The 17,212-nt window shown below is 40.8% G+C and overlaps 1 protein-coding gene across 2 annotated transcripts in view; it reads right to left on the bottom strand.

Annotated features, from left to right (window-relative positions):
* Positions 1 to 17,212, bottom strand: part of SIDT1 (SID1 transmembrane family member 1) — an 88,343-nt gene that overhangs the window by 53,133 nt on the left and 17,998 nt on the right. For both annotated transcript variants that reach the window (XM_050778788.1, XM_050778787.1), the window contains exons 2-3: positions 7,694 to 7,815; positions 6,524 to 6,694 (exon numbers count right to left, since the gene is read on the bottom strand). In XM_050778788.1, the coding sequence (XP_050634745.1) occupies positions 6,524 to 6,694; positions 7,694 to 7,815 (293 nt within the window). The remainder of the gene's footprint in view (positions 1 to 6,523; positions 6,695 to 7,693; positions 7,816 to 17,212) is intronic.

Below are 17,212 nucleotides of genomic sequence, written 5' to 3' on the forward strand. Positions count from 1 at the left end.
CCCACCTTCTTGTCATTGGGAACTGTCCGCCCTTCATTCCTCTGGTCTAAGTATAAACTCCGCACTCATGTACCAAATTCCCATTCTTTCTATCATACTCTGGGACTTTGCTTCTACAAATATCCAACTCTCCTATGAATTTAATCTGCCCTTCTACCTCTTTGTTTATAAATATATTCTAGTCTCAACCATTTTCAAAATAAATAACAAACACCCCACCCAAATGCCTCCCTTTTCCCTGGATCTCCATCCTTTAATGTCATCCTTCATTCCTCTGGTCTAATTATAAACTCCTCACCACTCATGTACCAAATTCCCATTCTTTCTATCATACTCTGGGACTTTGCTTCTACAAATATCCAACTCTCCTATGAATTTAATCTGCCCTTCTACCTCTTTGTTTATAAATATATTCTAGTCTCAACCATTTTCAAAATAAATAACAAACACCCCACCCAAATGCCTCCCTTTTCCCTGGATCTCCATCCTTTAATGTCATGCTGTATCCTTCCTCTCTTCACAAACCAGCTACTTTTAGGAGTATTCCATGTTTATCTCTCTTTCATTCTTTCCTCCACCCACTGCTATCAGGATTCTCTCTCCACCACTCCCTTGAAATTGCCTTTGCTAAGGGAAACAGTCAGCTCCTGCCCTAGTCTATTCAGGCAGCTATAACAAAAATACCGTCAATTCAGTGACTTGTAAAGAACGGAAATCTATTATTTGTTACAGTTTTACAGGCTAGGATGTTCAACAGCAAGGTGTCTGATGAAAGCCTGCTTCCTCATAGATGGTGCCTTCTCACTGCATCCTCATGTGGTATAAAGGACAAAGGGCCTTTTGGGGGACTCTTTCATAAAGGTATTAATCCCATTCACAAGGGCTCCACTCTCACAACCTAATCACCTCGCACAGGCCCCTACTCCAAATACCATCACTGTGGAGATTTCGATATGAATTTTGGGGAACGCAGACATTGAGACCATAGCACTATCTAAGTACTAAATCCAGTGACTTAACCCCCTGTGATTTCTCCCACACTTCTGGCTGTGTCTACTCAGCCCCTTATGACAGCTTTAGTTTCTCAGACCATCCCTTAAATGAGAATGTTACCCACAGCCTTGTTCTTGATCAACTCATTTTAAAATGTGTATCCAGCTGCTGTAAATGCCACAATAATGCCAGTGAATCTCAAGTCCCTATGTCCAGCCCAGGGCCATCTCCTGAGCTTCAGTCACAGAATAGTGATCCCCTGCTGGACTTCTGCACTTGACCATCCCTTGAATACCTCAAATTCAACATGATAAGAGGGAATGTGCTGTCACTTCCCTGATCCTGACCTACTATGTCCCTTTGTCAGTAAACCTCACCAGACTTCTGACATCACCCTAGGAGTCATCTTGGACTACCCCCTTTCTATCACTTTCCACATTTGATTGATCACCAGGTCCTACTCATTCTATTAGTGTAAAAGTAACCTGCCTCCACCTGAAGCACCATGTTTGCCCAGTACAGCATCATTAAGAGAGAGAGAGAGGAAAAAAAAAAAGGAATGTAAATCTTTATCGTAGTCTCCTCCAAAATACCAAAAGGTGATTATGTAGTATGACACATAGCAAAATCGTCTAAAATTCTCTTATCCACCCATTTCTTCAAAAAATCTATTACTTTTCACAGCATGGTAGCTGAGCTATCTCACTCACACACTCTCTCCTCTTAAGACAGACTCAAGATCCCTACTTAGAAGGCTAGGGGAGGGCTGAAGGCTGCACATATTCATAGAGGACTATAAATTTGATTCTGCCACATATATTCGCTGAATTATGAATTATCTCCATGTGTACTATTTGACTTGTTTTCTCCCTTACAACCTTGTTGCTGCCATACACATTCAAGTTCTAATCATTTTTTATTCTTCCCCATTCAAATAACTTTTCATTTGCCTATTTGTCCCTCATCTTTCCTCTCTGTAATTCCTCTTCCACACTGCCACTCAAGTCATCTCTAGAAATCAGAGCTCTGAATGCTATCCTGTTGCTCACAATCCTTTAATGGCTCCCATAACCTGAAAGATGAAGTTCCACTCCATAGTCTAGCATCCAACATCTTAAAGATCAAAGTTGGGCACTGCCTGTTTCTCCAGCCCTATCTCCTGTAACCTTGTCTTGCCCAGGCATCATGTGGACCAGGCTTCTTGGTGTGTTCATCAAGACTGCACTAGTCTGCCTAACTGTAACTCAGAGCTCCCCTCTAAGTGTCATATTAGTATACATCCAACACTTCACCAGATATCTGTACTTCAAACTCAACCTGTCCCAAAGTGAAGCTATCATCTATTCTCTTTCTTATCAAAATTCTCATTTTCTCTTAGTGGCCCCACCATCTACAAGCCACATTGACATTAATGACTCTTTCTTTTCTTTTTCCCTCATATCTAATCAAATTTCAGCAATTTTGCCTCCCCTGTTATTTCAATTCACCTCCTCATTATTTATTTTGACCACTGCATCAGCCTTCTAACTTCTCTGCCTCCTGTTTTGTCCTCTTCAAATCCATTCTCCATACACAATATAGACAACTGTTTAATTTTTTTTTTTTTTTTTTTTGGTGAGACGGAGTCTTTCTCTATGGCCCACGCTGGGTGCAGTGGTGTAATATCTCGGCTCACTGCAACCTTCGCCTCCCCGGTTCAAATGATTCTTCTGCCTCAGCCCCCCAGGTGGCTGGGATTATAGACGTGTGCCACCACGCCCGGCTATTTTTTGTTTTTTTTAGTAGAGATGGAGTTTCACCATGTTGGCCAGGTTTGTCGTGAACTCCTGACCTCAGGTGATGTGCCCGCCTTGATCTCCCAAAGTGCTGGTATTACAGACGTGAGCCACTGCGCCTGGCCTGTTTAAATTTCCTAATGCCCCTTCCTAAGATCCTCCTACCCCATGATCACACGCTTGCCTGTTTCTGTGACCATCTGCTGTTGCCTGCCTGCAATTTCACACTCTAGCAACACTAAACGCCTAGGCACTGGGGTGTAGAAAAAGAGTAGTGGCGCAGTTGTGTGTGTGTGTGTGCAGAGGATAGGTAGATGGCAGGGAGTAATGCTTTAAAGCAGAGTTGTTTTAATTTTAAAGGAATTTTGTAGAGATGGGGTCTCGTTTTGTTGCTCAGCCTAGAGTGCAGTGGCACGATCGTGGCTAAAAACAGCCTCAAACTCCTGGGCTCAATCAGTTTTCTTGCCTCAACTTCCTGAGTAACTGGATCTACAAGCACACACCATCATGTCTGGCAAATTTTTTTGGTTTTTGTTTTTTTAGAGACTATGTTGCCTAGGCTAGTCTTAACTCCTGGACTTAAGTCATCTTCCCGCCTCAGCCTCCTGAGTAGCTGGGATTACAGGCGGGAGCCACTGTGCTCTGCTAGTAAAGTTGGATTTAAGTAAATGTTTCAAGGAATTGAGAAACATATTTAGAGAAACACAAACCTTTGGGAGGAGAGTTTTAAATAGAAAGTAGAAATAGCTTGTCATAGTGAGAAGAGTGCAGGACCGGGAGTCAGAAGTACAATTTAGCCTTGATTTTGCCCTTTCCTAGCTGTGTGAATTTGAACAAGTCACTTAACTTCTCTGGGCAACAGTTTGCTCATCTGTTAAAATGAGGCGGGTGGATTAGATTCCCAAAGCTCCTTCAGTTCTTAAAACGTATGATTCTAGGGGGAAAAAATTCCCAAAATGTGTTCTATGTACATTATAGTCTGCCATGCAAAACCGTACAACAGAAACTTCGATCTTAGAGATTTCAAATTACTTCTTCAGTGTTTCTCTCAATTCCTGAGCCCATTTCTCATCACAATCCTCAACATTTCCCCACTACCATCATCCTTTGGATTTCCAGGTCACCAGCCAGGCTGGTGTGTAAATGTGTGATTTTGAAATGCTTTTAAAGTCTGGTTGCTGAGGCTAAGTCATATTATGAGGTAAAAACAGAAAACAACATGAGGGAATAGATTTGCAATTTCATCAGCATGCATATAATTCATTAACACTCGCTACAGTTGTGACCTTATGACTTTATTTTCACAGCATTCAGTTCTCAAAAGGTTCTAATTAAGCTTACAGAAGACCATTCCTACAATTCAAATATGCTACCACCAAGTGACACTGCCACTGCTACCAGGTGACACTTGATTGATTGATTAAAGACAGAGATCAGTTGATAAAAGCAAGGCTTCTCTGCAGTTCAAACTGCACTCTATGTAAGTACTGTAACATGTTATCACTCCCATCAAATGTGTATTCCCATATGGTTAAATATCACAAGTAGATTTTTAAATTATTAAATTAGGCCAAGCACGGTTACTCATGCCTGTAATACCAGCATTTTGGGAGGCTGAGGCGGGTGGATCGCTTGAGTCCCAGGGGTTCGAGACCAGCCTGGGCAACATGGTCAAATCCCGTCTCTACTAAAAATACAAAAATTAGCCAGGAGTGTGGCACACACCTGTAATCCCAGCTACTTGGGGGGCTGAGGCACAAGAATCGCTTGAACCCAGGAGATGGAGGTTGCAGTGAGCTGAGATCGTGCCATTGCACTCCAGCCTGGTGACAGAGAAAGACTCGGATTCAAAATATATATATTAAATTAAACTGAAGCACCATATTTAGAAATTGCTTTAGGGTAGTGGTTCTCAACTCTGACTGCACATTAGAAACACCTGGGGAACTTCAAACAATTTACCAGTGCCCAAACCTCTCCCTAGGGCCTCTGATTTAATCGCTCTGGGTGGATGTTATTCACCAGAGAATCTTTTTCTCCTTGTTTTTGTGGAGGATGAGTGTTCTTTGCTCTTAAAATTATCATGTCACCTTTTCCAACACCAGAATTAATGGAGGGACTTGAGAAAAAATACTGTGACTACTTCTCCATCCTTCTGACCATTCATTCATTTATCTGTCCATGTTTCTGTATGGGTATAACACTATGTCAAAGAGTGTAGAGAAGACCAAGATAAATATTTGAGTCCCATTAGCAACTCTACTGGCTACAGATGTCTTTATAAACTGCCTTAAATTTAAGGAGAACTTTACTGTAGAGCCAAACTTTCTGATCAGAAAAATAAGCTGGAAAACAGTGACATGTATGATTTTGAAATATTCTGATTTTTTAAAAAATTAACTTTTTAATTGAAATATAACAAACATGTATTATAGAAAAGTGTGCAGTTATAAGTATATATTTGAATAAATTATCATCAAACATAGCCATGCACTTCTATCCTCCCCAAAGGCACCACTATTCTGACTTCTAACGTCACAGAATAGTTTTGCCTGCCTGTAAATTTTATATAAATGGAATAAAATAGCATACATTCCTTCTGTCTGGCCTCTGTTTTTTTTTTTGTTTTTTTTTTTTTTTTTGAGACTGAGTCTCACTCTGTCAGCCAGGCTGGAGTGCATGGCATGATCTTGGCTCACTGCAACCTCCCCCTCCTGGGATCAAGCATTCTCCTGCCTCAGCCTCCGGATTAGCTGGGACTACAGGCGCCTGCCACCCGGCCCAGCTAATTTTTTTTTTTGTATTTTTAGTACAGACGGGGTTTCACCATGTTGGTCGGGCTGGTCTCGCTCTCCTGACCTCAGGTGATCCACCTGCCTTAGCCTCCCAAGGTGCTGGGATTACAGGCATGAGCCACCGTGCCTGGCCTGTCTTCTATTTCTCAACATTGTGAGATGCATCCATGTTGTTGGGTATAGCAATAGTTTGTTCATTTTTATTTTTGGGTAGTATCCCACTGAATGAATACCACAATTAGATATCTAGGAGTTGGGTATAGATCAAAGGAGTGGAATGTAGGCCTTTCAAATTATAGCAATTTGGTAGTTGTAATGGAATCCCATTATGGTTTTAATTTACATTTCTTATAGCTAATGAGGTTGTGTTTTTTTTTTTGTTTTTGTTTTTGTTTTTTACTATTTGGGTAGCTTCTTTAGTGAAGTGTGCAAGTCTCATGCTTATTTTTTCAATGAGCTTGCCTGTTTATTTTAGTTTTTTAAAAAACAGGAGGAAAACAATACTAGTCACACCAAGAAAGGACAAAGCGGCATTCCTACCTATGTTACTAACCTGGAAGGAGAAAGCAGGAGTAATAATAATGACAAGGAAAGTAGCTTAATGTCTTCCCTAGAACTAAAACAAAACTTCCTTCAGGAGTGTGGCACCGGTTGGGAATACAAAAGTATTTAGTCACCAGTCATTCTTGCCTGGGCTTCAGGTTGGACAGGACCCTCACACTGATCCCTGAAAACAGATTCACCTATGATGTCAACCACTCTCACCTTCTGCACTCCCACTCTTTTGTATAGATGAAGGCCCTGCTGCTCAGTTATGGGAAGGAGAGTTCAGCAGGTGCTAAAATCATACACTAAGTGGGTAATTTCCTTCGAGAGTCCCAGTCTGTAAGGATGGAAGATAAATTGAGCATCCACAAGCACAGGAAGCACAGACACGTAAACAGAGAAAGTCCCGCTTACCGGAGCTGGAAGTGCTTGAGCTTGGTAACTAGCAGTTTGTACTGGGCACCCAGGGGTGCCATGGATGCTACATCTACAAATATCAATTGCTCCAAGGGGCCCGTCTCGTTGGTTGCTTCTGAGGGGCATAAGGTGCGGCTCACTTCTTGGTAGTTGTAGCTCCTCTGGTATCTGAAGCAGCCAATATGGGGGAAAAAAATAAACAAGAACAAGAAAGAGACTCAATGAATGAGTGGGGAAAGGAGCCTATCTCATTTTGCTTCTCTCCAAATTTGTTTTCAAGTCCTTATGTTTTGAATTTTAGACTGGAACTATCAACAGTAATTTTAGAACTAGTGTTGTTGGCATTGGGTTGTATGATATAATAGCAGGGATGTGAGGACTGTTCTGTGCTGACTAGTTCACTTAAGCGGCATCTACATTACGCTAAGCCATTCTCCTAATTCAGTGAGGAATAAATATCCAATTTGAGGGGGAAACTGTCCTGATAGAACAACCAGCTGATTCCCATTTTCTACTCTTCAAGCTATTGCTAAAATAGAGAGTAAGGAAAGCCCTGGAGTCCAAGTCAAAGCTATCAGAGTCAGTATTTCAGTCCTCGAGTTCTTCAACCTTTAAAAATAATGTTATGCATGCATTTTGCATGCCTTCCAAGTTTTTTTATTAGTGCAGTAGTATCTTATACACTTCTCCCCTGCAAAAATAGAAACTCGAGGAGGGCAGGCACGTTGTTGTTTTTTCACTGCTGCATCTCCAGCACCCACCACTTAATAGTGTTCAATAAATATTATTGAATGAAGAATGCAGACACACGATGGACATTTTGAAGAACAGGGGAAGAGTTACTCATTTATGTTAACTGCTGGACATAGCCCATTGGAGGGCTATTGGTTGACCCAGTACCCAAAAGCTATAGAGTATCATAGTATGTTTTTAAAATGGTAAAAGCTCTTCTAGGTGTTGCCAGTCTAGGTAGAGTGCTCATCTAAAAATTGAACAGAGCGAACAGGTCAGAGAGTGCACCATGATCATTATTTGCACTTTGTATGCAGAATGTCTCGACATTCCAAATGTCTGATTTTTCCTTTCATTAGGGAAAAGATCAATTAAGTTCTAGGACATTGAAGAAAACCAAATGTAGTGAAGTTGCCTGGAAGAAAACCCACTTACAGTCCTTGGAAGAGCAGAGGAACCTGCCAGGACAGCACCTCTTTCTGCTGACGAACCACCACAAGGACCGGGTAGTTGAGATTCTCAGAGGAACTGTTCACATACACCCTCACGGCGGTCACCTGCATGGCAGGGGAGAAAGAGGTAATGCAAAACGTGCACACGCATGCACACACACACACGCGCGCACACACACACCATAGTTGCCCTGTGAGGTTCAGAAACACTTTAATTTCTGATATTTGCTTCTCATGATAGGTAATCCAAATGCCCCAGTTGTTTCTCTTCATTCATATTGTAACCAGAGTGGGTCTCAACCTTGATTGCACATTGAAATTGCATGGGGAGAATTTTTTTAAATGATGCCTAAATCCAACCTGCTAAAATTTTGATTCCATTAATTTTAGATGAGACCAAATTATAAAGCCTTCAAACAGCAGGCTGAGGAGTTTGAACGGAGCAGGCGACACAAGATTTTGAGAATGAACCCAGAACAGAAAAAGAAAGATACTGATGTGTTTTTCTTCTTACTTGAATATAAATACTAAAGATACAAATATCTAAAAATAAAACAACACACACATAGCCACCCTCCTTCAAAAACAAATCCTATGAGACCTTCAATTGCTGAAAAACTTTAATTTTGGGTTGGTAAATCCTTCTTTGTTTCAAATCAAAATGTTATGACCACACTTTATTAAAGCCTAACAGATGGCCTGATGCTCCCACCAACAATAAATCATGACGCTTCCCCAGCAACAGATATCACAGGACTGAGTATTCTTCTCTTTCCCTTGCTCTAAGGTATAAATCAATCCTTGACACAAAATGCTTTTTTATATCAGTAACTCCATAGGTCTTTCTGAATACATGCATATCAATCCAAGAATTTAACCCTATTATGGTTATTTTAAAGACAAGAAAGTGAACATGACTTTGGATCTAGATGGTGTTAGTGTTTTCTTTCTTTCTTTTGTTTTTTTCTTTCTTGAGACAGAGTCTCCCTCTGTCGCCTAGGTTGGAGTGCAATGGCATGATCTCGGCTCACTGCAACCTCCCGGGTTCAAGGAATCCTTGTGCCTCAGCTTCCCAAGTAGCTGGGATTACAGGTGTGCACCACCATGCCTGGCTAATTTTTGTATTTTTAGTAGATACGGGGTTTCACCATGTTGGCCAGGCTGGTCTCGAACTCCTGACCTCAAGTGGTCTGCCCACCTCAGCCTCCCAAAGTGCTGGGATTACAGGTGTGAGCCACCACACCTGGCCTTCTTTCAATTTTTGTAATACCATAGGCAACATGGAAGAGAACAAAATAGAAGAGAGATAGGATGAAAACAACAACAAGAAGATTTAATCTTCCACACGAGATTTTGTTTTTCTGATGCCTTAGTATTCTTTTGAAAACTTCTTTATTAGAAGAAAGAAAATGAAACAAGAAAATCCTGCAATTAAGCCCTAATGATCTATCGCACATTCAAAATGGAAATTAGGAGGAAACAGAATAGCATAGATGTCATATACTGCCATTTGGTTCTCATATCATTCTCCTTAAGCCACTGCATTGCTTATTAAATGTTAAAATAGCCCAAGAGTAACTTACTAATTTGATAGGAAGTGCTTGCTCTGAAGGGAGAGTTTTCTTGTGCCTACACTCTACATGTTTCCATGGAAATTATGCTGCAGCTGAAAATTGCCACCATATCTCTAGCGAGACCTCTTTCTTAAGCTCTGAATCTTCCACAGGCACCTCACACTCAAAGCATCTGAAATTGAATGATCACTCCCTTCACTCTTAACTTTAATTTCTTCTGAATTCCCTTGATTGTTGAATGGCCCCACCATGCAGCCATTCATCTAAGCCTGAAACTGGAGATTCATCCTTGATTCCCGCTTCTTTGTTTCCTTTGCTTCTATGTCCTTAATACTGTTCACACCCAGATCCTCCCCTCCACCCCCAGTGACACTCTCATAGCTCAGTCCTGCATCACAGTGACCCTCCTTGGCAGGCCCCTGTCTAATCTTCCGACTCCAGGGCTGCACTTGCTAGAAGGGCAGTTTCATTTGTCATTCCTCATTCCCCTGTTGAAAAGGCCTTCCGTGGCTCTGAAGAATTTTTGGATTTACCCCAACGTAACAAGAATACTATAATGAGTGCTCATGTACTTATTATCCAGTTTTAATAATTACTAACAAAAGTATTTTATTTCATTTATACCTCCTATTTCCCATACACCCCCACCACTGGATTATTTGAAAGTACACACCATGCCGGCCGCGATGGCTCATGTCTGTAATCCCAGCACTTTGGCAGGCTGAGGCGGGTGGATCACCTGAGGTTGGGAGTTTGAGACCAGCCTGACCAACATGGAGAAACCCAGTCTCTACTAAAAATACAAAATTAGCAGGACGTGGTGGCCCATGCCTGTAATCCCAGCTACTCGGGAGGCTGAGGCAGGAGAATTGCTTGAACCCAGGAGGCAGAGGTTGAGTGAGCCAAGATTGTGCCATTGCATTCCAGCCTGGGCAACAAAGAGTGAAACTCCCTCTCAAAAAAAAAAAAAAAAAAAAAGAGGTGCACACCAAAGACCGTATCATTTATCCGCACCACAGTTCAGTCTATATCTCTAAGACACGAAGCCTTCTCTTTTGAACTTAAATACAACACCATTATCCCACTTGATAAAATTAATAATCCTAACAATTACTAACATCCACAGTGTTTGAATTTTTTCAATTGTTTCAAAATTTTTTTCCAGTTAAAAAGAATTGGGCACAAACAAGACCCATACACTGTAGTTGGTTCATATGTCTTTTGAGTCTCTTTTAATGTAAAGGGTACCCCTCTCTCCTTTTTTGGGACACTTATTTGTTAAAGAAAGCAGCTCACAAAACAGCATTACAAATCTGTAGAAGAACCCACATTCCGGATTTTGTGGATTGCACCCCGCAGTGTCATTGAACAGGTTTTATTGATCTCCTGTATTGCCTGCAAACTGGTAGGTAGATCTAGAGGCATCATTAGATTCAAGTTGTCAAATTTCTCAATCTTTTTCCCAAATTTTTAGTCACAGTCAAGGAAGTTTTCACCATTCCCGGTTACAGAAGAATTTGCTCATACTTTCTTTTAGTATTCTATGGTTTCATCCTAAAAAATTATTTAAACCTCTAATCCCTTTGCAATCAATACTTGCATGTGGTATAAGGAGTGATTGCAATTTTATCTTTGTTTCATACGGTTCTCTAGTTATTCCAACATCGCTTACTTAAAAGTTCACCCTTTCTCCACGGATTTGAATCCCTCAAGCCTCTTCTTGATGTCTTCCGTGCCTTCGTCTCTAGTTTCTTTGTCTACCAACACCTCCACTGTCTTGTCATGTCCAATTACTGTTTCTCAAAAAGGTTATGTCCCCAGTGTTGACTGGCCTTGGATATCTTCCTCATTCTTAAAGTCTTCCTTTAGGAAGTCTTCCCTAACATTTTCCTACCCTACCAAATAAGTGGTGTCCTTTCCTTTTGTGGGTGTGCTGTGTGGCCTTTGATTACCTCTATATGCTATCTCTACCACACATAGCATCCTTAAAATGTAGTCAACTGTATTATTTTTTCTTGGCCATTTCTTTTATCACTTAAATTGAAATATAATTCATACATCACATAATTCATTCTTTTAAAGTACACAATTCAGTAGTTTTTAATATATTCACCAAGTTGTGCAACCATCATCACTCTTTAATTCTAATATTTTTCTCACCCCAAAAAGAAACCTGTATTCATTGGCAGTCACTCCTCATTCCTTCCTTCCCCCAATCCCTGGCAACCACTAACCTAATTTCTGTCTTTACAGCTTTGCCTATATTTCAAATAAATGGAACAATGTGTCCTTCTATATCTGGCTTATTTCCTTAGCATAATGTTTTTAAGGTTCATTCATGTTGTAGCATGTATCAGTACTTCATTCCTTTTTATTACTAAATAATATTCCATTGCATGCACATACCACATCCTGTTTATCCATTCTTCAGTTGATGGACATTTGGGTTGTTTTCACTTTTTAGCTATTATAAACAATGTTTCTGTGAACATTTGTATACAAATTTTTGTATGAACATATATTTTCCATTCTTTTGGGCATATGCCTATGAGTAGAATTGCTGGGAGACACAGTAACTCTATGTTTCACTTTTTGTGGAACTGCCAAAATGTTTTCCAAAGAGGTACATCATTTTACATTCCAGTGATTTGCCTAGCAAGCAATATATAAGGGCTCTAGTTTCTCTACATCCTTGCCAACACTTGTCACTACCTTTTTTTTTTTTTTAATATAGCCATACTAGTGAGTGTAAAATTGCATCTCATTGTGGACCACATGATATTTAAACTGCTAGTTTACCTGCATGGCTCTTCTAGGAAGCTGCAAACTTCATCTTTGGCATCCTTAGTGCCTGGCAGAATGCATTAGCTTAGAAGCAGGCTCACTTTTGAGGCTGTAATACAGACACTCACCAGCATTATATAGCATGTGTTTTTAGAGCACACTTTGGTCCAGCTTAAAAGCTATAGCAGTCAGAACTGAGATAAAACCTAAGGAACTTGTCTGCCTCCCTTTTTTCACCTAAGATGCAACCTCCTCCTCCCTTCTTAAGTACTTAATGTCAGATGGGATTTCCTTCAATCTTTTTTTTCACACTTTGATCTAAGGCAAAGATTTTCAAATTTTAGTGTGCTTTTTAGCAAAGCAAATCCCTCAAGTCAACCCCCAGCATTTGTGACTTGGCAGATCAAGAATAGAACTTAAAAATATAAATTTTTAGCAAGCTGCTGGGGGATTCTGATGTACATGGGTGGGGACTAGACTTTGGAAAGGATTGTTCCAAAGAAACCATCTAATGGATAACTCCATTAGTCAGCAACTTGCCAACTGCCCCATTGTTCTGAGATGTACGTCCATGAGATCACCAATATTAGAGCTGGTCTGGAAGCTGGTGTTTGTTGAGGCTGACACTGGACTGGCAGAACAGATGTATCACTGCCATGATTATCCCACTTCACTGTTCATCTCCACACCCTCATTTTATTCCTGGCCTGGCTTTTGCAATCTACTTAACCTTTTTATTATTTAATAATGTTCTTCCTAGTCATAATAAAAACAAACTCAGAGATACTGGCATAATAAATTGCCAAAAATAAGTTAGAGTAGGAGCTAGAAGACATTGGGCAGTTTTTCAAGATGAACAGATAGTGGATTACCCCCAGGAAAGGATAAAGAGCCCTGATCAAAATTTGCTTTGCCTTTCCTGAGGCTAATATGCAGCTGAGAAAATTGGATTACATTTGCAGCAGCGAAGAAAGCTGTGTAAAGGCAAAACTAAACGAAGGACAGGGTATTGACCATGGTTAATGGGCGCTGACACCTTGTGAAAGGCCATTCCTAAGAGCTAAGATTTTTCCTCTTGTTGCTTTTTCCTGTTGTCATGACAACAAGAGCACTTTTATTGCATAAATCTGGTTTGCTTTCTGTGTTTACTACAAGCAGGAAATTGAATTATAGCTAGCTAAGAGAGAATTATTTAAGTACTTCCATCTCTGATATTATATAGATCACAGTTATGAAAGGTCTTAAAGCTTAGAGACTCTCCTTTTAATCTTTCAGCATGTCAGTAGAGAAAGGTTCAAAATTATAAGGAATATATTTCTGTTGCATAAAGAATGGAAATGAATTCAATTCAAAAATCTAGTTTATTTTTGCTAAAATAATGAGACTGCAGCCTATATTATTTGGAATATTAGATTAAGAATCAGAGATTATTGGTTTCCATTATTCAGTACACCACTGTTTTCCTGTATGATCTTGAAAAACTGACTCCACTTGTAAAAGAGCTACAACAGTATCTGCTGATGGTCCTTTTTTCAGATGTTTAACTGTTTGAGTAACCGTGCTGTGTTTGGTTGTGTTCACTGAGTGTACCTCTGCAGGCTCCTCTTCCCTCCCTCCCTCCTGTCTTTCCCATGCTCCCACTCTCATCCATCAAACATTTACTGAGGATTTTCCCTGAGTCAGGAGCTATGGGAGGTGCTGGGGATATTCTAAAGGCAACTGTGCTCTCGAGGAGGCTTGCAATCTAGTCAGAAAGACAAATGGAAAAGGCACCAATAACTGCATAATGTGATGAGTATGATGGTAGCAATGTGAGCAAGTACTGTGGGTACACAGAGGACAACGTGATTACCCCCGGGGGAGTCAGGAAAGCAGCACAGGCTTCCTACAAGTTGGGCTCTTCCACATAGGTCCTGCCATTGCCTGCTTGATGCATAAGACCTTCACTCAGTGTTGGAAAACCTTACATCTGGGAAGGCGCTTAGGGAGACCATCTACTCCAACCATCCCACGTACAGAGGAGGAACCTGAGATAGATATGATGGCACCTCTCCAAGGATACTCAGCGATGGAAGAATCATGACCAGTACCCAAGCCTGTGTTCCAATCTCCACGCAATGCTTGGTCAGAAGATGCTGCCATCACTATTTTGAATCCCTGGCTCCACTGTACCCAACTCTGTATCACCTGTTATCCTACTATGAAATGAAGAAGCTATATAAACACCATACAGGAGGGGAAGAGACAAGCCACAGACTAGGGATGTTTGTACATATAAAACAGACAAAATATCAGTGTCTTGAATATATAAGGACCCTTAAAACTTGTAAGAAAAAAAAACCACCAATGGAAAAAGTGGGTTAAGGATATAAACAACAACTGAAAAGAATGACCAGGCTAGGCGTGGTGACTCATGCCTGTAATCCCAGCACTTTGGGAGGCTGAGTTGTGTGGATCCCTTGAGCTCAGGAGTTCGAGACCAGCCTAAGCAACATGGTGAAACCCCTGTCTCTATTTAAAAAATACAAAAATTAGCTGGGTGCAGTGGCATGCTTCTGTAGTCCCAGCCACTCAGAAGGCTGAGGCAGGAGCATTGTTTGAGCCCAGGATGCAGAGGTTGCAGTGAGCCGAGATCAGGCCACTACACTGCAGCCTGGGCAATGGGAGTGAAAACCCTGTCTCAAAAAATATTTTAAAAAAATAATAAAAAGAATGACCAAAGAACCTGTGAAAAGATGTTCAGCACTTACACTCATCAGAAAGGTAAAGCCTCCCAAGTATTGACAATACTATGTTTGCAACGTGTAGAGAAATAGAAATTTGCATATTGCGAATGAATATGTTATTTGGTGCAATGACTTCAGTCAGTTGCCAATATCTACTACAGTTGAAGATGAGTTCGCATTACATCTAAGCATTTCCATGACTAAGTTTAGGCACAAGAAAATTCTTACATATGCACAAGGAGTCATAAACAAGAATGTTCACTGCAAGCATTGGTTGCAGCAATAAAATTTGGAAACAACCTAAATGACAACCAAATAAACTAAATAATAGAAGTATGAAGAGATAAATTATATTCATGCAATGAAATGCTATACAGTGGTTAAAAGCAAATGAACTGAAATATGGATCAGTATGGATAAATCTCAAGAAGATAAATTGAGAGAAGAAGCAGGTTGCTGAAGGAAACATACTTTTCTCATTTATTTAACTTTGTAAACAAGGAAAACAATACAACATTTTTATTTGTACATCTTCAGTAAAATATATATAATCAGAAATGATAAACATCACATTTAAAATAATGGATTTCAAGAACTTTGAAGGATCTGAGACTTTACCCCTTTGCTGCAGTGTCATCGATACTGGGAGAAGACACAAGTCTCCTGGGTTGGAAACAAATAATTTGATGACTCTTGTCAGGGTAAGCAGCATTAGCTTCACTTCTTCTGGTCCCCCAGTACTATAAAGGTGTCAGAGATGGGCCCAGATGGATACCTACCTACATGCAGGGGGTTGCACTATAGGAGAGGAACCCTGAGCTTAGAAAACCCAAGTTTTCTATAACAGACAGTGAGTCTGTCTTTCCTTTAGTCCACAGGGAGATATCGTTTGCTTTCTGAGGCCGTTTGCTATGCAAATATTGAAATGATAGTATTTTTAAAACTTCAGTTGGTGCCTTCGTGTAAGATGTGCAGAAATCAAGAGAACCTATGAAGGACTGTCTCCCCAAAATGGTCACTTTTGGGGATGGAGGAAGAGGATGAGGGTGAGGAAAAACAGGAAATATATTATCCTTTTATTTCTTAAGCGGAGTGTGAGGCACATACGTGCTTGTTACATTATTTTCTATACTTGTTTTATGTCTAGAATGTTTCCTACTACTAATAAAAAAGAAGCCATGATGTGCTGGCCTTTGTGTTTGCCCACTTCTGAGCGACAACCCTCATTGTATAAAGGCTCCTTGTTACGCACAGGTGTGGCAGAACCCAAAACGTACTCTCACTGCTCTCCTGGCTCATTCGCCGCGGTGTACACTTATTCTAGTGTTTGACTTGCTTATGCTAACTTCATAGATCAGACTCCGCCCCCCTGTCTGTCTGTCTGTCTCTCTCTTTCTGTCTCTCATATGCAAGTGGAAACTTTATTTCAGGATGTGGTGCCGAAAAAGCACTGACTGCCTCTCTTTAGGTCTCAGCCAGTTGCAGAACTTTGCATTGTCTCTGACCTCATTCACATAGCTCATTTCTCCATTTCTCGGCCCTGGAAAAGAAATATAGCCAGGGGACCCAGGTGAAGTTGGTATTACATTGAACAGTAATGTGCAAGGCTTGATTCTGTGTCATCAGGTTAGTTTCCTAGGACGCCGTAGCAAGGTACCACAAAGTAGGTGGCTTGAAACAACAGAAAGTTATTCTTTCACAGTTCTTCAGACTAGAAGTCTGGAATGAAGGGTTAGCTGGGCCATGCTCCCTCTGAGAGCTTCCTCTGGATAGAAACCTTCCTTGCCTCTTCCTGCCTTCTGGTGGTGTCTGTGAACCCTTGGCATTCCTTAGTGTGTGAATCACTGTTTGCTAATCACTCCCTTCTCTGCCTCTGTTGCTACATGACGGTCCCCCTGTGTGTCTCTGTCTTCATGTGCTGTTCTCTGTGTGTGTGTGTGTGTGTGTGTGTGTGTGTCCAAATTTCCCTCTTCTTATAAGTATTTCAGTCATTGGATTGGGGGCCTAATGACCTCGTCTTAACTGGGTCACATCTGCAAAGATGATACTTCCAAATAAGGTCACATTCATAGAGTCTAGGGGTTAGGACCTCAACATATATTTTTGGGACAACAAATCAATTCATAACATTAGGTTTGTAGGATTTTAAAGCAATTCATTCTCCAAAACTCTACCTTTCCCTTACTGTCATCTTATATTAGCTTTTACGTACTTGCTGTTAAAGTAAATTAACATGGAGGCCAGGCCTGAAGAATTCCTGAGCAGACAAAGCCAGTTAGGCCTCATAAATGTCCTAAACCTTGCTTGACTTGCAAACATAAGCTGGGATTATGGGCACTGTGGCTCCTGCCTGTAATCCCAGCACTTTGGGAGGAGGTGGGTGGATCACCTGAGGTCAGGAGTTCAAGACCAGCCTGA

Source organism: Macaca thibetana, chromosome 2 (assembly GCF_024542745.1).
Source record: "Macaca thibetana thibetana isolate TM-01 chromosome 2, ASM2454274v1, whole genome shotgun sequence".
NCBI classification, from domain to species: Eukaryota; Metazoa; Chordata; class Mammalia; order Primates; family Cercopithecidae; genus Macaca; species Macaca thibetana.